Here is a 25,487-nt window from a genome sequence, read left to right as displayed (position 1 = left end):
TGCCAAAGCAATTCCACAGAGACAGAAAGTAGACTAGCGGTGGCCAGGGACTGGGGGAAAGGGGAAATACAGAGTGACTTCCAAGGGGGTGTGGAGGTTCTTTTTTGGCGTGATGGAAGAGTTCTGGAATTAGACAGTAGCAGGGGATGCCCAGCTTTGTGGATAGGCTAAAAACCGTTGAACTGCACGCTTTAAATGGACGAACCGTATGGTATCTGAATTCTATCTCAATAAAAATGTCTATGGGGAAAAATTTCACCCAAGAACAAGAAATAGATTTTCCTGTGTTTCTGGACTGGAAACCTTTGGTCATGTGTCTGATTTTCAGTTAACTACTTTGACAGAGTCCTTTCGAATGGTTCCCGTGCTCAAGTTACTTTCCTCTGCTCTTGAGAGAAGAAGAGCTCTGGAGTCGGAGAAAGCCATTTAGTCTCCTTAGAGAAAGCAACATATTTGTCTCCTTTTAAGAATTAAAGCATTTGCCAAATGAAACACGTGAATGAAAACACTGTAACCAGATTTGTGTTGACTTCTGTGTTCACAGTATAAACATACACGCTCACGCAAAGAATTTTAAAGAATCAGAAGGCAGCGGCTTGCAAAAAGTGCTCTCCAGCCAACACCCTCGCTCACGTGCCAAAACTTGGTCCCGAGCAAGCTTTTTTGCAGCTGCGTTATAAACACTTGAAGCCCAGAGTAAGCTCCATAATGGAAATAATGACACGGCCCCACCTGAGAAATACAGACGGCTCGGGCTTTTTTAGCTAGAACATGATGAGTTTTCTAATAGAAATCCAAGCGGCTCTTCTGAGCCAAACTGGTAGGAAATGCGGAGACGGGCTTGGCGGGGGGAATCTCTCAGTGGATTCAAGTCTGCATTCCACCACTACACCTCTTCCTTCTGTAATCAGGAAAACCTGCATTCAGTGTTCATGACTATGGACTGTGACCTTGACTTGTGACCTTAATTTTCCATAGTCCCTCACTGTGGGGTTCCTGAAAGAAAATTTGCAACATGCTGATTGCTGGCTGAGATTGTCCCAGACACGAGACTCTGTGCTCTCACTAAGGGTGGATGAGAGGGAGAGCTCTGACTCTTTTAAAAAATAAGTCTACCGCAAGTTATTCCCCAGAGGGTAAAGATAATGGTACCAATGCACTTGAAAAAATGTTTGAAGTATTTTCCTACATTATCTCTCTTTGGTGTCTCGGTAACTAGTAGATGGAAGGACTCTGTGTCGTTCCCAATTTATAGTCCAGAAAGTTGAATGAAGAACTCATGAGTGGCCAGGCTGGGATTAGGAAGCCGTCCAAATAAATGCATTGTTCCCTCCCCAGGATTCAGATGCGCACGGCGCAGACTACCGCGTACAGACTCCTGGAAACATTGCCACCCCGCCCCGCTCCCAGCAGTCAGAGATTTGTGTAGCTAATTGCGTTTGCGATCTCATCTCTCACGGTTGATTGTTGTCTTGGCAGTTGGCTTTGCCTGGGTACCTTTGCTGAAGGATGGTAGAATCATCACGTTTGAGCAGCAGCTGCCGGTTTCCGCCAACCTTCCTCCGGGCTACTTGAATCTGAATGATGCAGAATCAAGAAGGGTAGGAAAATCACTGCCTTTGTTGGAGGGATCACGATGACATGTTTAAAAAGTAGAATTCGGTATTCGAGTGGATAGCTTCACGTAGTCTGGTCTGAGGACTGGTCCACAAGAAAGAGAAGTATGGAAAATAAGCGTTTGAAAACTTTGAAAGCAGTTTGACCGAGTGACTTCGTATCTGTTGATTCTTTTTTATTATTATTTTTTTAAGATTTTATTTTTAAGTAATCCCTCCACCCAACGCGGGGCTCGAGCTTGTTCACAACCCCGAGACCAAGAGTCGCATGCTCTTCTGACTGAGCCAGCCAGGCGCTCCTCGTGTCTGTTGATTCTAATAACAGTTTTAAGAGCTGGGGCTTGGATTTCGTGCATCATCTTTAAACATGCATTTATTTAGTAATTCATTTCTATTGCAATTTATAAAAGTATCAGCCTACAAAGGATTGGAAATTCAAAATGATTTAGGATCCGTTTACTCTCAAGGCAGGTGATTGTCTCCAATAATTCCGTGTGTGTGAGATGAATATATTTGTTTCTGGGGGAAAGGAAAAAAAAAAGGAAAAAGTTTGAAATGCGTAAAAGTGTCATGTATCGCTCATCTCTCTGTAGTTATGTTATAGAAACTCCTGTCTGTATTTTCTGTTCACAGCAATCGAATGTGGATATTAAGTGGGTAGACGGTGCAAAGCCTTTGCTGAAGATTAAAAGCCACTTAGAGTCTACGATTTATACTCAAGTAAGTTGCATCACATGAATTTTGTCAATTTTGATATTTGAATCTTCTTTTTTTAAGTTTATTTATTTTTTGAGTAATCTCTACACCCAGCGTGGGGCTCGAACTCATGACCCCAAGATCAAGAGTCACATGCTCTTCCGACTGCACCAACTGGGTGCCTCTGAATCTATTTCTTGTTTAGAATAGACCATATTTGATTCCTGCGTCCTTAGAGAAATTGTGGCCTCAAACGCTTTCTCATTAGTAATAACATCATTCTTAATAGTAATAACTTAAGTTTTATAATCCCTTTCAAATACCCAAATCCATTTATTCCCATTAATGGATTCAAGCCTCACAAAAGTCTGAAAGGATTTGTGGATGCCCTTATCACCTCTTTAAAAAAATAAATTTTAGTTTTTGGAACAGTTTGGGATTTATAGAAAAATAGGACAGTACAGAGAATTCCCATATATCCTGTACCTCGTTTCCCTGTTATTTTAAGTTTTTGTTTATTTATTTGAGAGAGAGAGAGAGAGCACAAGCAGGGGGAGGGACAGAGGGAGAGGGAGAAGCAGACTCCCCACTGAGCGGGGAGCCCGACCCCGGGTCTTGATCCCAGGACCCTGGGAGCATGACCTGAGCCCCTGAGGCACCCCGCTGAGTTTCCCTGTTATTAACCTCTTACATTCATTAGTATGGCACGTTTGTTATAATTAATGAACCGGTAGTGATACCTAATCAATGACTAAGGTTTGTATTTACTCAGATTTCCTTAGTTTTTATCTAATAATGAACTTTTCCTGTTCCACGAGTCTGTGCAGGACAGCACATTACATGTGACATGTAGTTGTCACATCTTCCTAGGCTTCTCTTGGCTGTGACAAGTTCTCGGACATCCGTTGTTTTCGATGACCTTGTCCATCTTCATGAGTGCCCCTCTGTTGGAATTTGTCTGATGTTTTTCTCATGGTTAGACTGGAGTTAAACCCGGAAATTTGAAGGCAGGGGCTCATGGATGACTAGTACAGTTTACTTTTAGCCTTATCAGCCGTGCAGTTAGAATCAGATGTCTGTTGGAAGGCTCAAGCACAGTTTGAAAAATCACTGATGGACAAGATGCAGTCCACGTTCCTTGGTGTAGCCCTTATAAATGTCCATCTTGGCCCCCGTGCCCACTTTACCGTTTCCTAGATGGAGAAACCGAAGCTCCTTTGGGGTAGATGACTGACCCAAGATACTACTAAGAGGAAGCAGGTCAAAATCCAAATCTTATTATCCCAGTTCCTGATACGGTATGCACCGTCCACAGAGCCCGTATATAATAAAGAGATTCCACGTAGGGCGGCTGGATACTCGACAGCCAAGCGCCGTGGTAAATGCAGCATCAAATGCCTGGGACTTGTCTGGTAGCTCCCTGCTGCTCCCTTTTCTTCGTCTGTCCATCCAGACCTGTATTCCTACTCATTTCATTAAAAGTGTAGAAGCAGCCCAACCTCAGAGGCTACAGCCATCAAAAACGCAATTAAACGAAGGTTTGACTAGTCGCGCAAAACCCATGGCTTACCTGGTACGCTTAGGCACGTGCTCGCTTTGCCTGGTTGTGCTGCTTTGTGTGATGGTCCAGGGGACTAAGGGACACTGGCACAGATGTTGGTAGCTGTGGCTGCCGGGTCTGGGCGCTCAGAGACCCCATAGGTAGGTTTGCCAGAGGTGGGCGGAGGGGGCGCTAGAGAGCCGTAGCTGAGGGCAAGGAATCACATTGCGAATGGCCGTGTCTGTCTGTTTTTCAGGATCTCCATGTGCACAAATTCTTCCATCATTGCCAGCTGATTCAGTCAGGCTCGAAAGAGGTTCCGGGGGAACTCATTAAATATTTAAAGGTAAATGAACAGCAGCTTTCTGCGAAAAGGTTTGTTTTTTGTGTCTTTCTTGTTGCCACCTTTTGATGAGGGGGTGGGGGAATCAAGCTAACCCCTTATAATACTGTGGGCTGTGTATCCTCAAGAGAATACTTGCTTGTATGTGCTTTTCTACCAAGTGCCTTTTCAGGAGCAGACAGCAGAGTTGCTGCATTAGGAGAAGACGTTGTAGCCAGAATCTGAAAATCTCATGAAAATGTTTATTTCAGTTCCATAAATTGATTTTTTCAGGTCTTTTCTCTTCCTGATGACTGCCCAGGAAAGATGCTGTGGAGAAAAGCGTCGGGAGAAATGGAGTCCCTTTTGCTTGGAATAAAATGGTTATTCCTGGGTCTATGGGTGAAGGGTTATCAAAAGGGTCAACCAAAGACAGAAAAGCCTCGTTTCTGCATGTTGCATGGGAGAGAGTCTTAGGAAACACCACATTTTATCCAGTGTGTTGAGAACCCAAGACTCCCGTTTATTCCCTAACATGGTAGGACCAAATTGCACATCACGGGACCTAGCTGTGATGGCCATTCTTCTTTTGGTGGCTCCTTTGGTCGGTCAGCCATGGCAAGCCTGAAGAATTTTGATTTTAACTGAAATCTCTATAGGATTTCCCTTTGGACAGATGTTACTACTTAATGCTATTCTCAGGAAACAAAAACGTGCATTGCTTTCAGAGAGGTCGTATGAGATGAGATAATATGGATGGGTTCTGGAATCATTCACCGAGTTTGTGTCTCAGACCTGTCCCTTATTAGCTCTGGGATTGACCTTGGCCGAATTACTGAACTACCCCAAGCCTTTGTTTCTTCATCTGTCACATAGGGATAACCAGTAATGCCAACTTGTAGGGTGGTTTGGGGGCTTAAGTGAGATAGGGCTCTACTGCATAGTATAGTAATCCTGGAGTCTGCACCGATTTCTTGAGTGCTTTCTATGGGCCAGGCATCATTCTAAGTGTTTGGAATATAAATGAAGAAAATAAACAATATCCCTGTTGTCAAGGGGCTTACTTTCTTGTGGAGGCAGATGGACAATATGCAAAGAAATGAATATATGAATATATATGTATTCCTTCAGGTGGTAGGAAGTGCCACAGAGGAAACCCAAACATATCGAAGAGGGATGAAGAGTGATAAGGGGTCCCTTTTCTAGATAAAGCATCAGAGAAGATCTCTGGTACAGTGACATTTGCCGGAGACCTAAGGGAAATGAGAGCACCAGCTAGGTGGACTTCTGGGGGAGCTGGAAACAGCAAGTACAAAGACCCCCGAGGAGCTAGCTTGGCGTGTTCAAGGGACAGCGGGAATTCCAGAGTGTGGGGCTGGCACAAGGAGTGAGGACCTCCTATTGGAAAGGTAGCTGGGGAGCTAGTCGGGTAAGGCCTCATAAGCCGTGATGAGGAGTCTGAATCATACCTTCAATAAAATGGGAAGCGTTTGCAGGGCGTTAAACAGGAGCCACGTGATGGACTTTGGGTTTTTAAGGTCTCATTCTGCCTGCCATATTGAAAATATACTGTTGGAAGGGTAGAAGCAGGGGGACAGTTGACAAATGGTGGCTATTATTCTTAATTATCGTTAAGAAGCCTCATAGTCCTCTACCTTTCAAATCCTTTCCTTGGGTAACGTCTAGAATGCCAGCTCTATGTACAGATGTTTAACCTGTTAAGGTCTTCAGCTTTTCTTCCATTGGGAAGCTTTGTAAAAGTTTTAACAGGATGGAACAGAGCAGAGTATCATTTTCAAATATACTGGTAGTCTTAAAATGGAGAAAAAAAATGTACTCATATTTGTGTGGTGAAATTAGGGCGTGGAAATTTCTGATATTTATGTGACCTTTGCTCGCCCTCTAGTGGCAGCGAATGAAATGCCACACGATTACAGAAAGAGCCCAATTCCTGTAGGGACCATTAGCCCTGAAAGGGAGTCTTGAGAGGTTTTTTGTTTGTTTGTTTGTTTTGTTTGTTCGTTTTTTACGGATAAGGAGACTGAAGCCCAAGTAGAGGGACTGGCCTGTGGTCGTTCACCTGGTCAGGAGCAGAGCCGAGCCGGGCTGGTGGCACGTGTCTCTTGACCCCCTGGTCCCGTGTTCTTTCTACCAAACCTTGCTATCTGTTGACCCTGTAAATGACGTCGTTTCACCAATTTACTTGCCATCTACTTGTTGGGCTTTTATTGTGTATGTAATATTTTCCCAGAGGCTTGCAGAGAAGAATAACTTAGGGTCATTGCCCACGGGGATCTTAAAACCAGTTGGAAAGACAGGACATATATAAGTGGAATGACAATATAAGTGAGCAGTGCCAATGAGAGTCCAGAGTGCTCCGTGAGACTAGAGGCCTCCCATCTTTATCTTAACGCTTTGGTTCCTTCTTTTATTCGTTGATTCAGTTATTTGCCAAATACTTACTGAGCACCTTGTACGGGCCAGATAGTGCGGTGGACACGAGGACTATGATGGGGAAGCAATTCAGACTACATCCCTGTTCTAATTGGGGTAGAGAGGGTATCAATGAGTAATTTGAGATCAAGATGAATGTTGCGGAGAAAATAGAACAGATGAATGGGACGCAACACGACAGGAGTGCGCTCTAGATGGAGTTGTCAGGGAAGGCTGTCGAGGAGATGATGGATTAAGCCGCAAAGAAATTGATGAGAAGAAGATGAGCGTAGGGGCCAAAGCTGTGGCAAAGGAGGACAGAATATTGCAGCAGGCGTAAACACCTGGCGATGGTGTTGGAAGGACAGAAAAGAAGAAAGGACTGGGGCGCCTGGGTAGCGCAGTCCTTAAGCGTCTGCCTTTGGCTCAGGGCGTGATCCCAGCATTCCGGGATCGAGTCCCACATCGGGCTCCTCCACTGGGAGCCTGCTTCTTCCTCTCCCACTCCCTGCTGCTGTGTTCCCTCTCTCGCTGGCTGTCTCTATCTCTGTTGAATAAATAAATAAAATCTTTAAAAAAAAAAAAAGAAGAAAGGACAATATATCTGGAACGCAGTGAACAGCTGGGGGCGGGGAGGTGGCATGAGATGAGCTTGGAGAGGGAGGTGGGGTACGTGTGGGCACAGGAAGCCCTTGACAGCCTTTTGTTCATGGTGGACTCTTTTGTCTATAACATTGTCTATAACAAGGGGGAAATAGAACACTCTAGCTGTTGTGTTGAGAGTAAATTACTGAGGAGTGTTACTGGATCAGTTTTACATTGAATGGCCATCTCTCTTTTCTACCTGATATTATCCCACTTTACCTTTCTTTATTTAAAAATTCTTATTTATTTGAGAGAGAGAGAGAGAGAGAACAAGCAGTGAGGAGAGCAGTGGGAGAGAGAGAGAAACAGACTCCCCACTGAGCAGGAAGCCTGATGTGGGGCTCGATCCCAGGACCTGGAGATTTTGACCTGAGCCAAAGGCAGACGCTTAACTGACTGAGCCACCCAGGCGCCCCATCCACTTTACCTTTCACCTGCCTCCTCTCTGAAGCCTTACCGGACATCCCCTACCCACGTGAAGACTCAGTTGCTTCTTCTTTCATGCATTTTGTATATACCACTATTGTACTGTTGGCCATTTGTATTGTAGATTTAGTTCCAGGTCTCCCCCCCCCCCAGACTCTGAACCGCTCAATGGGAGGAACCAGGTGTTTTTGATGTGCTTGACCCTTAGAGGGTCATTCAGTATGCCTTTGTCGAATGACTGAAAGGAGTGGCTTCACTGAAGTAGGAGTTTCAACTTGACTTGAAAGGGTGGCTAGGATGTGGCTAAAAACCGAACAAATACACAAAGGTGGGAATGCGTAGGATATGCTCCCAAAGCCATTGAGGCTCCTGTTTGGCCTTGTGAAGGATGAGGAGTGTTAAGTCTGGAAGTCTAGGTTGGGTCTTAAGTAATCTTGGACCGTAGGCCGGAGTTTCTGAACCTTGGCACTGTTGACATGTTGGACGGGTTAATTTCTCTGTGGTAAGTGGCTGTCCAGTGGTAGGACACTTAGCCGCATCCCTAGCCTCTAGCCACTAGGTGTCAGTAGCACCCCCAGTTGTGACAACCCCAAATGTCTCCAGACTTTGCGGGATGTCCTGTGGGGAGCAAAGCGGCCCCTGGTTGAGAGCCACTGCCTTGGGTAATGGGGAGGCATCACAGGCATGTTGGCAGGAGATGGTCTGATGGAACCAAATCGGAGGGAGATGAATTTGGAAATGAGACATGGATGTGTGGAGTGTTAAGAGGACCTATACAGAGACCTACTATGAAATGATAAGACTATTTTGGCTAAAGGTTAAGAGGGGTGATGGCAGTAAGGCTAGAAGAGAGGAGGCAAAGGGTAGGAAAAACTCGAAGGGTAGACCATGGGTTCCTTGAGCTCGATCTCCTGCCTTATGCATCTGATCGAAGAGAATCTGCCCGGATCTAAGAGGTCACTGCTGAGATGCTTCGCATGTAGATGGTAGTGTCCTGGAAAGGGGTGGCGAGGCTACGGATGGAGAGAACGGAGCAAAGGTAAGAGAACTGTGAGATCCTCAGGTCCAGAGACTTGTCTCCTCCATCTCTGCGTTTCCCATAGTGCCGAACCGTGAACTGGTTGGTGTAGAAGGTGCCCAGTGAGACTCGTTTTCACCTTTTGGTTGGCTGGTTGATTGAATGATGGAGTGAATGCCTGAGTGCAGGAAGGAAGGTGGGGAGAAGGGAAGGAAGAAGAAGGACATTTTATAGATTTTGCTGCTCGTATCATTTCTAAACATACGAACACGTTTCTTCTTTGTGCTGTTGACATGCCTATGACTACAGACAGAGTGTTAGCACTTGGAAGAAATGTACCGTGGGGATGTTTGAATGCCGTGCCACCTAAGTTTTGTGGGTGGTGCCAGTGTGAAGCCAATAACATAGAGGAGGGCACTTTATTGCGTCCCATTTACCTTCTCAGCAGGTTAACGGGTGGTTCACATTCCGTAGAACACACTGCATGCTGGGGGCCAGCAGGCCAGTCCCCAGAACCTTCAAACACACCTGCTGTCCCACTCCAGTGGAGTGTTGGTTTATCAGGAGTCAGTTGTCTTTATTCCAAAACCCCTTTATCCTGGTTATACTTTTTATCTTCGGTAGATAAAGTATTTCATGTGAAATACGCTAACAAAATCTGAGTGCCAAAACAGAGATGTGGATAAAGTAATCAACGAAACAGAGTCTCCTGTCTTACGAAGCTCACATCGAAGTGGGCTTATATTTGAGTGAATGTATTTCTCATTACTTACTTTTTTTCTTGTTTCACATTTGCAAGTTATATCATATTTCTGTTTGTTTTCATAACTAATAATGACTTATTTTAGTGTTTGCATGCCATGGAGATCCAAGTCATGATACAGTTTCTACCTGTAATTCTTATGCAACTCTTCCGGGTTCTCACAAATATGACCCACGAAGATGACGTTCCTATCAACTGCACCATGTGAGTTTCGGGGTTAAAATACAAAGATGCAACTTTTGTTTCTTTTTGCGTTTCTTCATTTTCACTATAAATGTACCTTCCAAACGAGAACCCAGAAGTCAGATATCTAATACCCATTTTCTCTTGTTTCATGCTTCTCAGACTGGGGGACTTGTATCACCAGGGATAGATGGTACCAGAAACCACAGGAGAAACTTAATGTGTTTTCCTCGACCAGGGGTTCTAAAACCTGGCTGCATGTCAGAATCACCTGGCGACATTTTAAAGAACTCTGTGCCCAGACCACCTTCATACCAGTGAAACCAGAATATCTAGGGGTGGAACACAGCATCAGGATTTTTTGTTTTTGAAGTTTTCCAGGTGATTCCATAATGCAACAGAGTTTGAGAACCATTGCCCTGGACTGGTGTTGTCCAATAGAACTTTCTCCAATCGTGGAATTGTTCAACACTTGTGCTGTCCGACATGGTAGCCATTAGCCACATTTAGCTATTGAGCACTTGAGATGGGGCTAGTGTAGCCGAGGGACTGAATTTTTCACTGTTGTTAATTTTAATTAAATAGCCACAAGTGCCTAGTGGCTCCCTTGTTGGACAGAGTCACCCTAAGCCATGAATTTTTACTCAAAACAGTGAGGAAGTCTTATTTTTATAGAAACAAGCAAGGATAGATGGTAGAGTAGAAGATAAAATGTGCTGAATTTTGCAATTTAAGTAGGATACCGAAAAGCATTGAGAGCTCAGTGCTGGATGTTTCTGGCTTTGCTGCTTCTGCTGTTGCTACGCCCTCTCCCATAAGGCCTGAAGCAACAGGCCTGCACACCTGCTGGCTCTGCTCTGCTGTTGGGGACAGTCTGCTCAGAAATTTACGAAGCATTCCTCTAGTCCCATGGTTCTCAAGTACGGCTCCTACCCCAGCAGCATCAGCATCACCTGGGAGCTGGTGGAAACATGCTCGTCATTGAACTTCACCCCAGACCTCAAAAATCAGAACCGCTGGGAGAGGGGCCGAGCCTTCTGCCCTCCTGGTGATTCCGATGCATGATCAAGTTTGAGAACCACTGCTGGTCTCGTATATGACTTTGCGATTTACTGCCAATCGCAGGCCACGTCTTCATACCCGTCCTGTCTCTCTCTTCCTTTTCCCCCATCTGTTGCCATGCTTTTCATTTTATCTTTATCTTTCCTTTTACTCTCTGGAGGGGATTTCAATATTTACCCCACTGGAGGTCTGTTGCCCCATAGTAGCCGTGACCCTCCTTGAAATGTGTGTAGAGATTTAGAGCGGAGAAGAGAAATGCACCGTAGCCTGACATGCCGACTTTTGCGGATGTGTTTTCAGGGTTCTCTTACATATCGTCTCGAAGTGCCATGAAGAAGGCTTGGATAATTATTTAAGATCCTTCATCAAGGTTTGTGGAGGAAGCTTTCTTTGGGAGCAGTTTCTTTTCCGTGAGAATTTTGACTGACGGTTCATTTTCCTTCATTTGTAGTATAGCTTCCGACCTGAAAAACCGAGCGCTCCTCAGGCCCAGCTGATACATGAAACCCTAGCTACCACGATGATCGCCATATTGAAACAGTCTGCCGACTTTCTAGCAATCAACAAGCTGCTAAAGGTAAGGAAACGGGACACAGCAGGGAAAAAAGCAGCAGGAGACGTACTCGCTTGATACCCTCCCACTTGGGTTCCGGTCTTTTCGTCCTTTGCCCCCTTTCTTTACCACTCTGCTCATGTATCTTTTTCCCTCATGCTCTCCACAGAACCTTCTTCGTTCTCTTCACTCTTCCTACCCACCCCCTGTTCTCAGTCAAATGTGTAATTGAAAGAATTGTGTAAAAGAAAGACCTGGGTTAGAATCCGCCACATGATAGTTCTGTGACCTGGTTGGAGCCTGTTCTCTACTGGCTCCGAGCGTGCAATTCCTCATGTCTAAAACATAAGTATTGAACATGTTGTTTCTGGCACGTAGGCGCTCAAGTGGTGGCTCTTATTTTTGTCATGATTTTTACTATTTCTGGTAATGGTAGAATTTCAGTTTCGGACACCTGAGGATGTATCTGCTGGAGGCTTCTCTCTGCCCTTCAAATATACTTAGGCAAATACCCGTGCTCCTTGGGCTGGCGCCGGGGATGTACCAGGGGCAAGGTTGGGTCCCTCACCGGGTGCAGACACTAATAAGATTCATTGTACGGAATCGAAAAGCAATCACAGAATAAACTAAAAGTTGGTTTGCCATCAGCGCCATATGTAAGCAAATCAAAACAATGTCAGTGATAAAATGCGCCTCCCCACGGAGGGAGACATTCCCACCACCAGCTCCTCGTACCTCAGCCGCCGGCCCTGAGGTACGATATTGCCTCTCCAGCAATGCAATTTGAAGGTATCTTGTGGAACTTCAGTAGTGAATTGCAATCGCTTTAAAATGTTGTTAGAGTTCAGAGATAAGAACCGTGTTGATTTGCCCAGCTTTGCTAAGCTTCAGCGTTTGGATAACTATTAAAAATTGATTTTATGTGTTTGTTTGTTTGTTTTAGTACTCATGGTTTTTTTTTGAAATTATTGCAAAGTCTATGGCCACATTCTTGTTGGAAGAGAATAAAATTAAGGTAAGTAGGCTCAAGCATAATATTTAACATAGGCGAAGAAGGCTAATCTTATTTGCAAGGAGCAATGACATGCAAATGCTCTTACACAGAAGGGCGCATAGCCCTTAGCTTTTTCAATTTTGCCTTAAAAAAACCCCATTGGATGTATTGCGTAAATCTGAGGTCGGACAGTTCATGCATTTTCAAAGTCCTCAGAGACTTCCACATACGTTATTTGCCACGTGAAATGCGTTTTCTTTGAAGCTTTCCCTTTATCTTGTAGCTTAAAAATGTCTATGCTGAAACATTTTCTTAGTTATAGAAATTTTAGAGTTCAGATTTGTGAAGTGAAAGATATTCACCTCGTATTTACCATTTTTATCAGACTTTTCACAGAGTAGGTTTACCGAAATAGAGATACGTGGATAAATGTATTCTTCGTGTGTCAGGGGAAAAAAAATAGAATGAAAATCTGGGGTGTGTCTACATCGCAGGAACGTGATTCCAAAGTTGGTTTGTGGATGATTTCAGTCAATTATATTATTCGAGGTCCAGATAGTTCCTACGATAATCTGAAGTATACGTTGAATGAAAGTGCGATGTCATTTTTAAGTTGGGAGAAAAGTTATACTCCAGTTAAAGAAACACATTTATGTCTACAATGTGTTTGGAAATAAGAATGGCAATTGATTTGGATAGACCTGTTGTGACTCTGACTTTTTGCTATGCCTATTTAATTTAAGCTTCCCAGAGGCCAGAGATTTCCAGAGGCATATCATCATGTCTTACATTCCTTGCTTCTCGCAATAATTCCCCACGTGACTATTCGCTATGCCGAGATTCCCGATGAGTCCCGAAATGTCAATTATAGTTTGGCTAGCTTCCTGAAGGTGAGTTAAAGGCAGCTGGAACGTGGTAAGGAATTATTCTTCACCAATATGGTCTTTAAAGCCAAAGGAAAAAATAGCCCACTTTCTAGAGACTCTGCTAGGTCTGTGCTGCTGGAGAAACTTTTTTTTTTTTTTTAAGATTTTACTTATTTATTCAACAGAGAGCGCACAAGCTGGAGCGGGGGGTGGGGAGGGATGCGAAGGGCAGAGAGAGCGGGAGAAGCAGGCTCCCTGCTGAGCAGAGAACCATATTCGGGGCTTGACCCTGGGATCATAACCCGAGCTGAAGGCAGACACTTAACTGACTGAGCCACCCAGGCGCCCCTGGAAAAACTTTTGACTGAATCGATCATCCTTCAGTTAAACAGCCCAGTTTGGGCACCTGAGTGGCTCAGTTGGTTAAGTGTCTGCCTTCAGCTCGGGTTATGATCCCAGGGTCCTGGGATGAAGCCCCGCATTGGGCTCCCTGCTCGGCTGGGAGCCTGCTTCTCCCTCTGCCTGCTGCTCCCCCTGCTTGTTCTCTCTCTCTCTTTCTCTCTCTCAAATCTTAAAAAAATAAACAGCCTGGTTTGATTTTTTTTTTTAGCGCCCCACTGAAATGACTAATTAAATCAGAGGTCCCACACAGGTGGCTTAGCCAGAAGGCATGTTTTGCCTGTTTCACATGATGTTTTTTCAAATATGTTAATTTGAGTGCCTTTAGATGGGGCATGTACTGTCTAGGTTGCCACAATCCCCACCACTCCTTAGCATGCCCCTGACTCTCTTTATGTTCTGAAATCACTTCTCTGACCCCTGCTGGCCTTTGAGTTCACAACTCTGGAACTAAAGCAACCTGTTTGCTGAGGTAACCACAGCCTCCGTGTTGTTAATCCACGTGAAGGCAAATGGTTAATTTCGGTCCATGAGATGATCTTGAGAGAGACCAGAAGCTCCTATGTTGATGAAGGACTGCACATTTATTGTCGCAAAATTTTGTCATTATCCGTCCGTAAGGGGCAATGCTAGAGTGCAGCCGTTCTATGAAGTGGGTAACAACGACATTTGATTTGTTGCAGAGAAGGGGCACGGATTGGTCATGCACTTAGTTTTTACTTGCTCCTTTCCACAACCCCTCCTCTCCTGGCTCTCCATCCGGTTTCAACCCTATGTGAAGAACCTCATGGTCAAGGATCCATCCAAGCACTTTTAATGTCTGACATACTCTTGTCTTCTTATTCAAAATTCACAATGAGGTTTCTGAGCTCCAGAGTATGGTTTTCTGATAGAAGACCTCTCTTTGCCAGAATTAAGATCAAATCTTAACGCTATTACGTAAACTTGTGTGTATCAAAAACCAAACATCCACTTATCTTTTTAAAGTAAACTAAGGAGGACACTATTTGAAATGTAAGCTGTCAGTTGTTTCTTCCATGGAGCTGAAACCTGAAATCAACATAGTTGATTTTATAGCAGTGTTGACTTACTCAAGTCAACAAACATTTGCCTGTCTTCTCTGTGAAGATTCGGCGGGGGGCGGGGAGGCTGTCTCTGAAATCCCATTTCTCATACATATTCAAGATACAGTGTGAGTGGCTGTTTTGCTGTAAGCAGAAACAAGATATGGTAGGAAGACCAGAACAGGAGGGATTATGACCAGGAACCGTGAGCAGAGCCTAGAGGAAGAGTTCCCCTCGACAAGAGTTGAGGGTGTTACAGGTAGAGGAACTGTGAGCAAAGAGGAGGAAAGATGCGTGTCCGGGAATGGTTGAGGGAGGAGCGAGAAAGTCATTGTGCAGAGCATTCAGGATGTATGGAGGTAGGGCCAGGAAGCCCGTGTGGTGCCGGGCGATGGGAGGCCTCGAAGGTCAGGCTAGGAATTTCGATTTTGATCTGTATGCCATGGAGAAAGACCAGTGATTGGTGAGGATAAGTTTGCTGCTGAAATGCTGGCAGAAGTGAGGACAGCAGAGTCAGGCACCCAACTAGAACCTCAGTCCCTTCCCCTTGTCTGCCTGGTAGAGGCCATTCATCTCTGAGGCTCAGCTCTGCCCTCACCCTCCCATGGCGTGCGTTGAGCGCCCCTTCTGTCGTTCAGCCATCCTTTCCATACTTCTGTGGTACTTCTCACCGTGCTGTCTTTTAATTATTTATTTGTCTTTACCATTGGATGAGCGTAAAGACCGTGTCACGTTCATCTTTGTGATTCTCTAGAACACTGCCTCAGTCACCGTGAGAAATGAGATGCCAACAGCCGGTTAATCAAATATTGAGTTCCTTGTATTTCACAGAAATAGTGTGGGCCCTGTGGAGAGCACCAAGAGAAAGAGAGACTTCCTATTGTCCTGTCTAGGTAAAAAGACAGGGAACTAATAAGTAAAATACAAGCGAGCATAGAAAAAAATATTTAACAAGGGACTTGTGGGCCAACATGGCTCAGGAAGAGGAGGTTTCACCCAAACGTTGGGGAATGGGTAGGATTCAGCAGAAGTAGTGCTAGAATTACTAGCTAGGCCTGGCCCGAGCACAGACCCCGAGGTGGGAATACACAGCGCATCCGGAGCGGATAATAAGCAGATGAGCTGTGTTGGGTGGTAAAACGGGAGAAGTAGGTTGGGACGACATTGTGAGTGTCCTTGAATGCCAGGCTAAGGAGTTGGAAATGATAGTAAAGGCAATAGGGAAATAATGAAAGCTCTTGGGAAGGAAGGTGACATGATTAGGGCTTGGACTTGGAGATGAATCTGGAAGCAGATGGACGAGGAGGTGACTGGTTCGGAGGCTTCCTGGAGTTGTGCGCTTGCCCCGTGATGAGAGCCTTAACTAGGGCAAGGACAGTGGGGTCCTCTGGACAGCGGTGAGGGCTGTCACGGAGGAGGGCTGTATGAATAGGCCAAGACTTCATGGAACACAGGAGAGCCTTCTCTTTGGGTCCGAAATGCTGCCATAGCCAAACCCCACTTTTAGTAGCTAACTGATCACTGTACGCTTCACTTTTAGAATTGACCAAAATGAGACGGAGTAGCCGAATAGATTGTACATATGTGTATGTATAGGTGTTTACATGTCTATATACGTGTATATGTATATATATGTTTCTAGATCTATGGGTATTTGTGTGTATATATATGTATATATGTGCATCTCTCTATATGAAAATCGTACAGTTGGGACCCAATTCCAACAATAAATCACTTACCCTTTATCTCCTTCTTTAAGGCCACCTGCGGTAAAACTCTGAAAGCCATTATTTTATTACCTGTAAAAGTGAGAATGTCGTGCCCTTCCTGTGCCACGAACTTGAAAACGTTAAAAAGCTATCCTTGCCAGACCTCCACAATTATGTCACTGTTCATTTTGTTTTGGTTTCTGTAGCGCTGTCTGACACTAATGGATAGAGGATTTGTTTTCAATCTGATAAATGACTACATATCTGGATTCAGCCCCAAAGATCCTAAGGTAAGTTACAAGGACGTCCCCGTAGCGGCCGTCAGACCTTAGAGCGTGAGACCAAGGGTGATAGTTACTCTCTGGGGGATTTGGAGCTGCTGTTTTTGTTTAGGTACTTTGAGTATAGCTGTCCCTCCAGGCAGGGGCTACTGGGTAGTGTTTGGGGAGTCCCCGAGACCCCCCACAAGTTCAGCGGTGCGCTGGAAAGACTCACAGGACTGGGCATTTGGTTCTGGCAGTCTTAGTCACGGCTGAGATTCATGACGGTGACACAGTGAGGATACGCAGCTGGAACAGTAAGGGAAGAACGCATTAAGTGGCGTCCTTGGCGGTTCTCACACAGGCTTCCCGAGCGCCCGCCCTCCTCCCTCCTGTGAAGGTTGCACGTAGCACAGCCTTCCTCCCGCAGTGAAAATACAGCCACACGCGTGCAACACTGCTGTCCAGGGAAGCCCATTTGAGACTAGGAGTCTAGGTGGTTTCTTGGGGGCTGGCCGTATATTGGAGATGGGTCAAAATTCCAGAGGCGGGAAAGGGAAAGAAAGCAGGTGTTTACAATAAATCACATCGTTTGGACAAACAGTGTAAGCAGGCTGGCAGGGAAGGCACAACCTCATCACGTAGGGAGCATTTCGAAATCCAGTTTCCCAAATGCCAGCCAACAACCAACCTTGCGAGCAGGCTTTCTCTAAAAGGAGAGCCTGCCGCGTTAACTCTTTCCTGCGCGGGTCACATCTCAAGGTGTGCGTAAAACAGCGAGCACTTCTGTGTGGGAAATTAATGCCCTGTATTTAATTATTCAAATAGTAAATGCCGACGACAAAGGGAGTTCATGTGTCACTGCTTTCCATTTAGGTTCTGGCTGAATACAAGTTTGAATTTCTGCAAACGATTTGCAATCACGAACATTACATTCCTCTGAATTTGCCAATGGCATTTGCAAAACCTAAACTCCAGCGCGTTCAAGGTATCTATTTGCATTTTCCATCATTGGAAATGGTGCTTTTCTATTCGGGGGGGCTAGCGCTAGCGTAGTGTAACGCTTTCTAGGTAAACCGTGAATTGAAAGGTAACCTCAGAATCGTTACCTGTCCAAAGATACGTTCGTTAATGGTATTCTGCACGTGCTTCATAGTGAGAGTGAGAGTAGTCGTAGCGTGGAGAAGGAGGCGTATTACCTCAATGGCTGCTTAACCAGAGAAGTCAGATAGTAGTAAAATTGCTCTCTACATGTAGTAGTGTTTGGACTCTTACATGAGACCGAATTAAAAAAAAAAAAAAACCAAAAAACCAAAAAACATAGAAATGCATTTCTGCTGAAAGGAACGTCAGAAGAGAAGCGTAAAGGCAGAGTGGAATTGTAATTTGTCGTTATGTATTAAATGTATGAAATGCCTTCAGTTAACACCATTGCTAGTTTTATTGAATGCTTTGTTGTGTAGCACTATTCTTATGTTACTATGTTTTTTATTTGTCCCTTTTCTTTTCATATATTAATTAGATTTTTTTTCATTTGCGGTGGACCGTTTGACTTCAGTAGGTAGGTTTAACTCGGTTCACTCTAAAGTGGTTCACTGTCTTTAAAAACAATTGATTTGATGAATGGCTTAAGATGGACGGGGAGGGGCTTTGCTTTTCACAACGTCCCTAGCCACAGGGAGGCTTTAGGCTAACGACTCAGAAAACCGAGGACGCGGTGTGTGAAGCAGTATTACCTGTTTCCTTTTAGAGTAAGCTTACCCAGTGATTGCTAGAGGAATCCGTTTGCAAACAAGTTCCTGCTCAAGGCAGCGTGAGGACCGGACGGTGTTACCTGTTCTTTAAGCGTGTGTCCTCTCTCCCGGGCTTGCCTCCCTTCTCTCTGACCCTGTCTAATGACTGCTTGGCCGCTGTTTTGAAGGTCTGGATGAAAGTCCCCGATTGGATTTATTCAAATCACTGCAGTAAAAAAAACAAAAAAACAAACTTAACTGCCATTGCAGAAGCTACCCCAGATAGAGCCGCCGGGGTTAGTCACGACTGGCCCTTGTGCGTGGAAAGTGCTCGGGGATTCACGAAAGAGGAAACTCAGCTGCCTAGAGCATGTATGGCTCAGATGCTTCCCCGGGATTTCTTGGTAGCTGTGAGGATGGCAGAGAAAAGAGGGGATCGACAGAACATCAGGATTTTAGGATTAAATCTGACTACTCACAGCATTTATTATGTCCTAACTGAATACGTGGCATTATATAAACTGCGGAAGAGCCCCCCCCCTCAAAAAAAATTGAAAACGTGTCCTTTAGCTTTACGGCTTAATTAAATTCCAGGGTAGAGGAGAGGAAATAAAGATTGTGCAAATCTACTGTAGAAATGACTAAACTTGATCACAATCCCTTGGGAGTAGTTACAAGGCAGGTCCCAACCAGGAGATTAGCAGCTGGGATTTAAAATGGACTGAGGTCTAAAAGGGAGTGAAAGGCATAGCCTGAAGTGGTGATTTTCTGAAGTCAAAAAAATCTGTATTTGCCTGCTGATGAATTGGGAGTGAGACGAGGCTGTTTTTCTCACTGTTCCAGTATCCCGTTGTATTTGGGCCAGTATGTGACATTCACTAGAACAGTCCGCAGTGAATGCCATCAGAATGATTCAGTTGTCTTTGTCTTCCTTTTCCTCCTCTGCGAGTGTAAACAGATCAGTAACTCAAGTATCATTGCATAGAATCAGTCCAATTTGTAGTTGTAACCAAATCTCTTCAGATATAAAGACATGTGTTAAGATATTGCCAAATACAATATTCTTTCATTCTGGGTTCAGTATTAAGACTCCTAAGAGTTAAAAAGAATCTAGGAAAAAGAAATCTAGGGACTATCTTACCGACTGAAACGATCATTAATATTACAGCCCGAACTGTGAGTGCGCCTGTCTTGTAAAAATTTTGCATGCTCATTCTACATGACAAAAGAATTGTTCACATTTGTTAAGAATAAAATCTTAGTAAGAATAAAATGCTCTTGCTAGCATGATCACATATTACTAAATAATAAATATGGTATTTTAATGTTAAGGTAATTTTGGATTATTTTTATAAATGGGTTTTACATTTCATTGTACTGCAGATTCAAATCTTGAATACAGTTTATCAGATGAATATTGCAAGCATCACTTCTTGGTTGGTTTACTTCTGAGGGAAACCGCCATTGCCCTTCAAGACAATTATGAGATCAGATATACAGCTATTTCTGTCGTAAAGAATCTTTTGATAAAACATGCATTTGACACTAGATACCAACACAAGGTAAGGACGCCCCTCTAATCAGTATCACGTTGGTAAATTTCTGCTAAGATTTTACATTAAAGATGACGTGCTCAGCAAGGAACATAAGAAGAGCATTGATGAACTTATTTTTATAAATAACATTTGTTTCGGTGTTAAGTGATTAGGTTTTAAAAATACTGTTGAGGGGCACCTGGGTGGCACAGCGGTTAGGCGTCTGCCTTCGGCTCAGGGCGTGATCCTGGCGATCTGGGATCGAGCCCCACATCAGGCTCCTCCGCTATGAGCCTGCTTCTTCCTCTCCCACTCCCCCTGCTTGTGTTCCCTCTCTCGCTGGCTGTCTCTATCTCTGTCAAATAAATAAATAAAATCTTTAAAAAATAAATAAATAAATAAATAAATAAAAATACTGTTGAGTTAACTATTGACGAAAAACACCGGTTTCTCAAATCGTGTGTAAAGAACAACATAACTGCCTCATGAGTCGTTACATAAGCTAATTAGGCTTTTTAAAAAATCATATACAGTTGTAGCCATGTGGACGTCTTCAAATATATTTCTTAGTATACCTCCTCAAATATATATCCCTAAATCAATTATATTATCGATTAAGTGATTGATAGTAAGATATGTTCACTATGTCAAATATGAAATAAGTAATATGAAGATTTTCTTCTTACTGAAAAAATGTGGGTGTGGCTCTAAACCTCATAGACATTGTACATTGTGTGTGTGTGAAGGCCATAGCTGCGGTTGCTGTTTGCTGCACCTTTAACATATATACGCAGGGGACGCCTGGGGGGTTCAGTTGGTTAAGCGTCTGCCTTCGGCTCAGGTCATGATCCCAGGATCCTGAGATCCAGCCCCGCATCGGACTCCCTGCTCAGTGAGAAGCCTGCTTCTCCCTCTCCCTCTGCCTGCCGTTCCCCTTGCTTGCGCTTTCTCTCTCTCCGTCAAATAAAATCTTAAAAAAAAAAGTTGAAAAAAACCCATATATATTCAGATCTTATTAACATTAAACCCTATGGGCTAAAAAAATGTAGATTGCAAACTCTGTGGATTTAGAATAACCTAACTTACATACCTAGAATCAAATGGCTCAAGGTAACGTCATATTATTTCATAATTAATATTTTGTCCTTTGGTTTTTACATTCAAATGCGAATAAAAACTAGGGTATCCTTTTTTACTATCATTGCTTTGGAAGGCGTACTGGAGACAGAGCGTATTCTTTTTCTATAGCATTCCCGTTTGTCCTTGATAAGCAGAAGGTGCCTGCCAGCTACCTCCAGTTATATTTCTTTAATTCCTAAGTGGTTTTTTTACTTACACATTTTGCCAGTTTTCGTCACGTGATTCTACCTTAAAGTAGATTTGAACTCAGTGTTAAGATGTTATTTGTTCCTTGCCACTGTTTGCATGGGTTTCTGGCACGTTATAACAATAATAACATATTCCCATTGCTCCGTCATGTGCTATTTTCATTTTTGTGTGTGAATGTCGATGTTGACGTAACACAAGGTAACGAGTATCATGTATCTAAATGAAAGGCTATCTCAAAGGGCAGCCATTCCACCCCAGCTTTGTCAAACCTTTAAAACTGCCAGTTACCCCTGGGTTCTGGTGAGCTGCTGCTTATGCCTCGTAGTGCAGGAAAGGATCTTAGGCAATGTGGCAGAAAATGTCTCTAGCCATGATTTCAAAGGATTCCTGGGAAAAGCACCAAATGAACTTCCCCTCCCAGAAGCAGGAAGGTGTGTTCTTTACCTCTGCCTCTTCAGATGAAAGTGCAGGAACATGGGATTTCACGGGTGTCTTATCTAGAGGTAGAATTTGAAATATTTTCTAGCACATATTTGGACATTATTTCCTTTTTAAAATTCTGAGATGTTACAGTACACACACACACACACACACACACATAACTCTTGTTATCTGTAAAAGTTCAACACTATGCCTACTTGAGTATTTGAGGTTTGGGAGTGTGGGAAAGATTGAAACGCCAAACTCATTACCCCTTCGGTGACTTCTAAAGCCCTTTTCTCTTTGTTCAAAAGCTTTAAACAGCTATTAAATGAGTATGGGATTCCCTCTGCTAGAACTTGGCTTCATGGGCCTGGTTAACCAAGGCTTTAATTCCTTTCACTGTTGGGTCCAAAGAATTCACAGGTGGCCTGAGTAAGGGGTCATTTGTCAAATACATTCAAGTAAAACATGTTCGCCATTAATGGTGACGCCAAGGTAAGGGTAGAGATGGACGCTTTAGGCTTCCAGTGTTTTTATTGGGTCCCCCGAAGTGACCCCAAATAAATATACAGTCAAGGAAAAAAAATGCTTCCTATGGAAAGGCTGCTTTTGAGATACCCTAGTCATACCCGCCAACCGTGTTGCTACTCTTCGGCCCCTCCTCTAATGAAATTATCAGGGTGTCACTCGTCCCTATTATGTGCTACTCGTAAACTGCTTTGGGAGATCTAACTTGTTAGAATGACTCTGAGACCTCTTCTCTACTCAGAACACAAATGTCCAGTGACTGATGTTTGCCCCGAGGTCTGTATCTGTTCCTGTAGCCACTGCAAGAGATGGCCACACCTAAGAGAATTGCACTTTTAACTTGGGCCGTGAGCAAATTTTTTTCCATTCTCCCCCCTGCACTGCTCCCCACCTTCCCACCATTTTTTTTTGGTAATCCATGTACATGGTTAAAAAATGCCTCTCTCCCATTTCCTTTTTTTATTTTTATGTTCAGTTAGCCACTGTATTTCTCTCCCATTTCATCCCAATTCATCTCTCCAGCAGTAGCTACTCTTATCAGTTTCATATACATACTTTGGGCATGCACAAGCCCATATAGATATATATACATACATACATATGTATATGTATATATATACACATAGGGAACCATTTTGCATTTTTCTTTTGTTTTACTTAATACATCCTGAAGATTGGATGTACCACTTAAAAAAGTCTGCATATTATTCCATCATACGGATATACCTCGTTTTATTTTATTTATTTATTTTTTAAGTAGGCTCCACACCCAACGTGGGGCTTGAACGCACAACCCTGAGATCAAGAGTCGCACGCTGAGCCAGCCAGGCGCCCCTGGATAATGCCTTATTTTAAACTGTCTTCTAGTAATACATTCTTAGGTTGTTTTCTGTCTTTTGCGCAGGCAGAGCTTAATATGTTTTACACTGTATGTTTTCCCGTGTTCCTGTTCCCCTGAGAGAGTTGTAGTGTCTCCTTTCCTAGTGAACACTATCGAACACAGCAGACTCCTATCTAGAAGCTATAGTGTTAATAATAGCAGCTAAAATTTATTGAGGACTCGCTACATGTCAGACACTATATTAAATACCTCACCTGAATTAATATCATTATTATTATCCCCATTTTACGGAAAAGAAAGCAGCGGCTCATCAAGGAAATTCAAATCAAAACCACACTGAGATACCACCTTACGCCAGTTAGAATGGCAAAAATAGACAAGGCAAGAAACAACAATTGTTGGAGAGGATGTGGAGAAAGGGGATCCCTCCTACATTGTTGGTGGGAATGCAAGTTGGTACAGCCACTCTGGAAAACCGTGTGGAGGTCCCTTAAAAAGTTAAAAATTGAGCTACCCTATGATCCAGCCATTGCACTACTGGGTGTTTACCCCAAAGATACAGACGTAGTGAAGAGAAGGGCCATATGCACCCCAATGTTCATAGCAGCAATGTCCACAATAGCTAAATCGTGGAAGGAGCCGAGATGCCCTGCAACAGATGACTGGATTAAGAAGTTGTGGTCCATATATACAATGGAATATTACTCAGCTATCAGAAAGAACAAGTTCTCAACATTTGCTACAACATGGACAGCACTGGAGGAGATAATGCTTAGTGAAATAAGTCAAGCAGAGAAAGACAACTATCATATGATTTCTCTCATCTATGGAACATAAGAACTAGAATGATCAGTAGGGGAAGAAAGGGATAAAGAAAGGGGGGTAATCAGAAGGGGGAATGAAACATGAGAGACTATGGACTATGAGAAACAAACTGAGGGCTACAGAGGGGAGGGGGGTGGGGGAATGGGATAGACCGGTGATGGGTAGTAAGGAGGGCACATATTGCATGGTGCACTGGGTGTTATACGCAACTAATGAATCATCGAGCCTTACATCGAAAACCGGGGATGTACTGTATAGTGACTAACATAATATAATAAAAAATCATTATTAATAAAAAATAAAAAAAAAATTTTTTAAGTAAAAAAAAAAAAAAAAAAAGAAAGCAGCGGCTCAGTGATTTGATCACAGTCAAGGACCAGCAGCAGGAGACTGGGAATTCATACATGTATAAAGTCCAAAATCTGTGTTCTTAGCCGTGAGACCGTAGTGCCTGTCAAATCCAAAGTGAAACACTGAAACACTAGAGAACTGCCAAAACAGGGTGACCACGATGGGGAAAAGTCTTGAAACCAAAGCCACGTGAAGAATAAAGGAAAGTCATTCGGGCCGCTTAGCCTTGCGAAGAATGGATTAAGCTGATCCGTGGTAACAGCTTAACTGGAGAGTTGCCATGTACAGGTGGGAAGTGGCCTGACTCCCCGTAGTCCCAGAGCGCAGAGCTAAAGGACCCTTCTAACAGAACCCAGGAAAAGGCTGGAGTGTGAAAGTGAACCATTTGTCAGGGATGCAGGGAAGGGCCATTCCTGCCTTGGGCGGGAAGTTGGACTCAATCGTTGGTTCTCAGACCTCTGTGCCCATCAGCACGAGCTGGGGCAGAGTCCCAGAAATAATGAACAGTATGAAAAATTGTTCAACCTGAATAACAAATGCAAATTCAAGCAACAAGGAAGTACTATTGATCTTCTGTATTCTGTACATTGACTCTTGAGCCCTAGAGGCCTCTCTAAGTCTCCAGAAAAAACCTCCCGAAGTCATGAAATGTGAAGGGCAACTTTTATGCCATTACATCCACTGTTTTTGCTGACTCGAGTGTTTGTATGTGTCGGGTGAGGAATGTCTAGAGCTGAGAGAAGCAATAAATATATTTTCATATAAGAGGTACCACGTTAAGACTACTAGTGGCCAGGAGATAAATAAATACATTTATTTACAAATATATCAGTCTCCTAAGTCTTACAATTGACTCAAGGGGCCAAGGTCGCATTATCTTAATCGCTTTGGTGAAAACAACAACAACAAAAAATGTTTCTTGAAAGAATAGAGTGACTCACCTTTTTTTTTAAAAAAGATTTGAAAGAGAGAGAGCTCATGGGAGCACAAGCAGGGGGAGGGGCAGAGGGAGAGGACCAGCAGACTCTACGCTGAGTAGGGAGCCCCATGCAGGGCTCGATCCCAGGACCCCAAAATCCTGACCTGAGCCGAAACCAGGAGTCTGGCCGCCCAACTGACTGAGCCAGCCAGGCACCCCAGTAACTCACCATTTTTTCACTTCTTCCATCGACTCATCTATTCCGCTAAGCTGTATTGAGCATCTCCCGTCTGCCCGGGCACTGGGGTTGAAGCGGTGAACAAGACAGGCACGATCCCTGTGCTCATGAAAACTCAGCCCTCGCTGGACTTAAAGAACAGGACTGATATCATCTGCTTTCTAGGTCCACTGCTATTTTTAACAGAATGAACTTTTGCCTTTTACTTTATGTCGT

At 43.8% G+C, this 25,487-nt stretch overlaps 1 protein-coding gene across 2 annotated transcripts in view; it reads left to right on the top strand.

Annotated features, from left to right (window-relative positions):
* DOCK11 (dedicator of cytokinesis 11) overlaps window positions 1-25,487 on the top strand; it is a 183,821-nt gene that overhangs the window by 92,321 nt on the left and 66,013 nt on the right. The window contains exons 21-32 of one of the 2 annotated variants that reach the window (XM_087859833.1): window positions 1,480-1,601; window positions 2,250-2,336; window positions 4,109-4,198; window positions 9,545-9,663; window positions 11,005-11,074; window positions 11,156-11,281; window positions 12,201-12,272; window positions 12,995-13,141; window positions 16,496-16,579; window positions 17,426-17,537; window positions 18,072-18,110; window positions 19,666-19,844. In XM_087859833.1, the coding sequence (XP_087715959.1) occupies window positions 1,480-1,601; window positions 2,250-2,336; window positions 4,109-4,198; window positions 9,545-9,663; window positions 11,005-11,074; window positions 11,156-11,281; window positions 12,201-12,272; window positions 12,995-13,141; window positions 16,496-16,579; window positions 17,426-17,537; window positions 18,072-18,110; window positions 19,666-19,844 (1,247 nt within the window). The remainder of the gene's footprint in view (window positions 1-1,479; window positions 1,602-2,249; window positions 2,337-4,108; window positions 4,199-9,544; window positions 9,664-11,004; window positions 11,075-11,155; window positions 11,282-12,200; window positions 12,273-12,994; window positions 13,142-16,495; window positions 16,580-17,425; window positions 17,538-18,071; window positions 18,111-19,665; window positions 19,845-25,487) is intronic. The other variant, XM_087859834.1, reaches the window with a different exon arrangement.

This window comes from Ursus americanus, chromosome X (genome assembly GCF_024610735.1).
Source record: "Ursus americanus isolate L20-20 chromosome X, mUrsAme1.1.p, whole genome shotgun sequence".
Lineage (NCBI taxonomy): Eukaryota > Metazoa > Chordata > Mammalia > Carnivora > Ursidae > Ursus > Ursus americanus.
The sequence above is the reverse complement of the archived record's forward strand: the minus strand, read 5'-3'. Positions and strand labels throughout refer to the sequence as shown.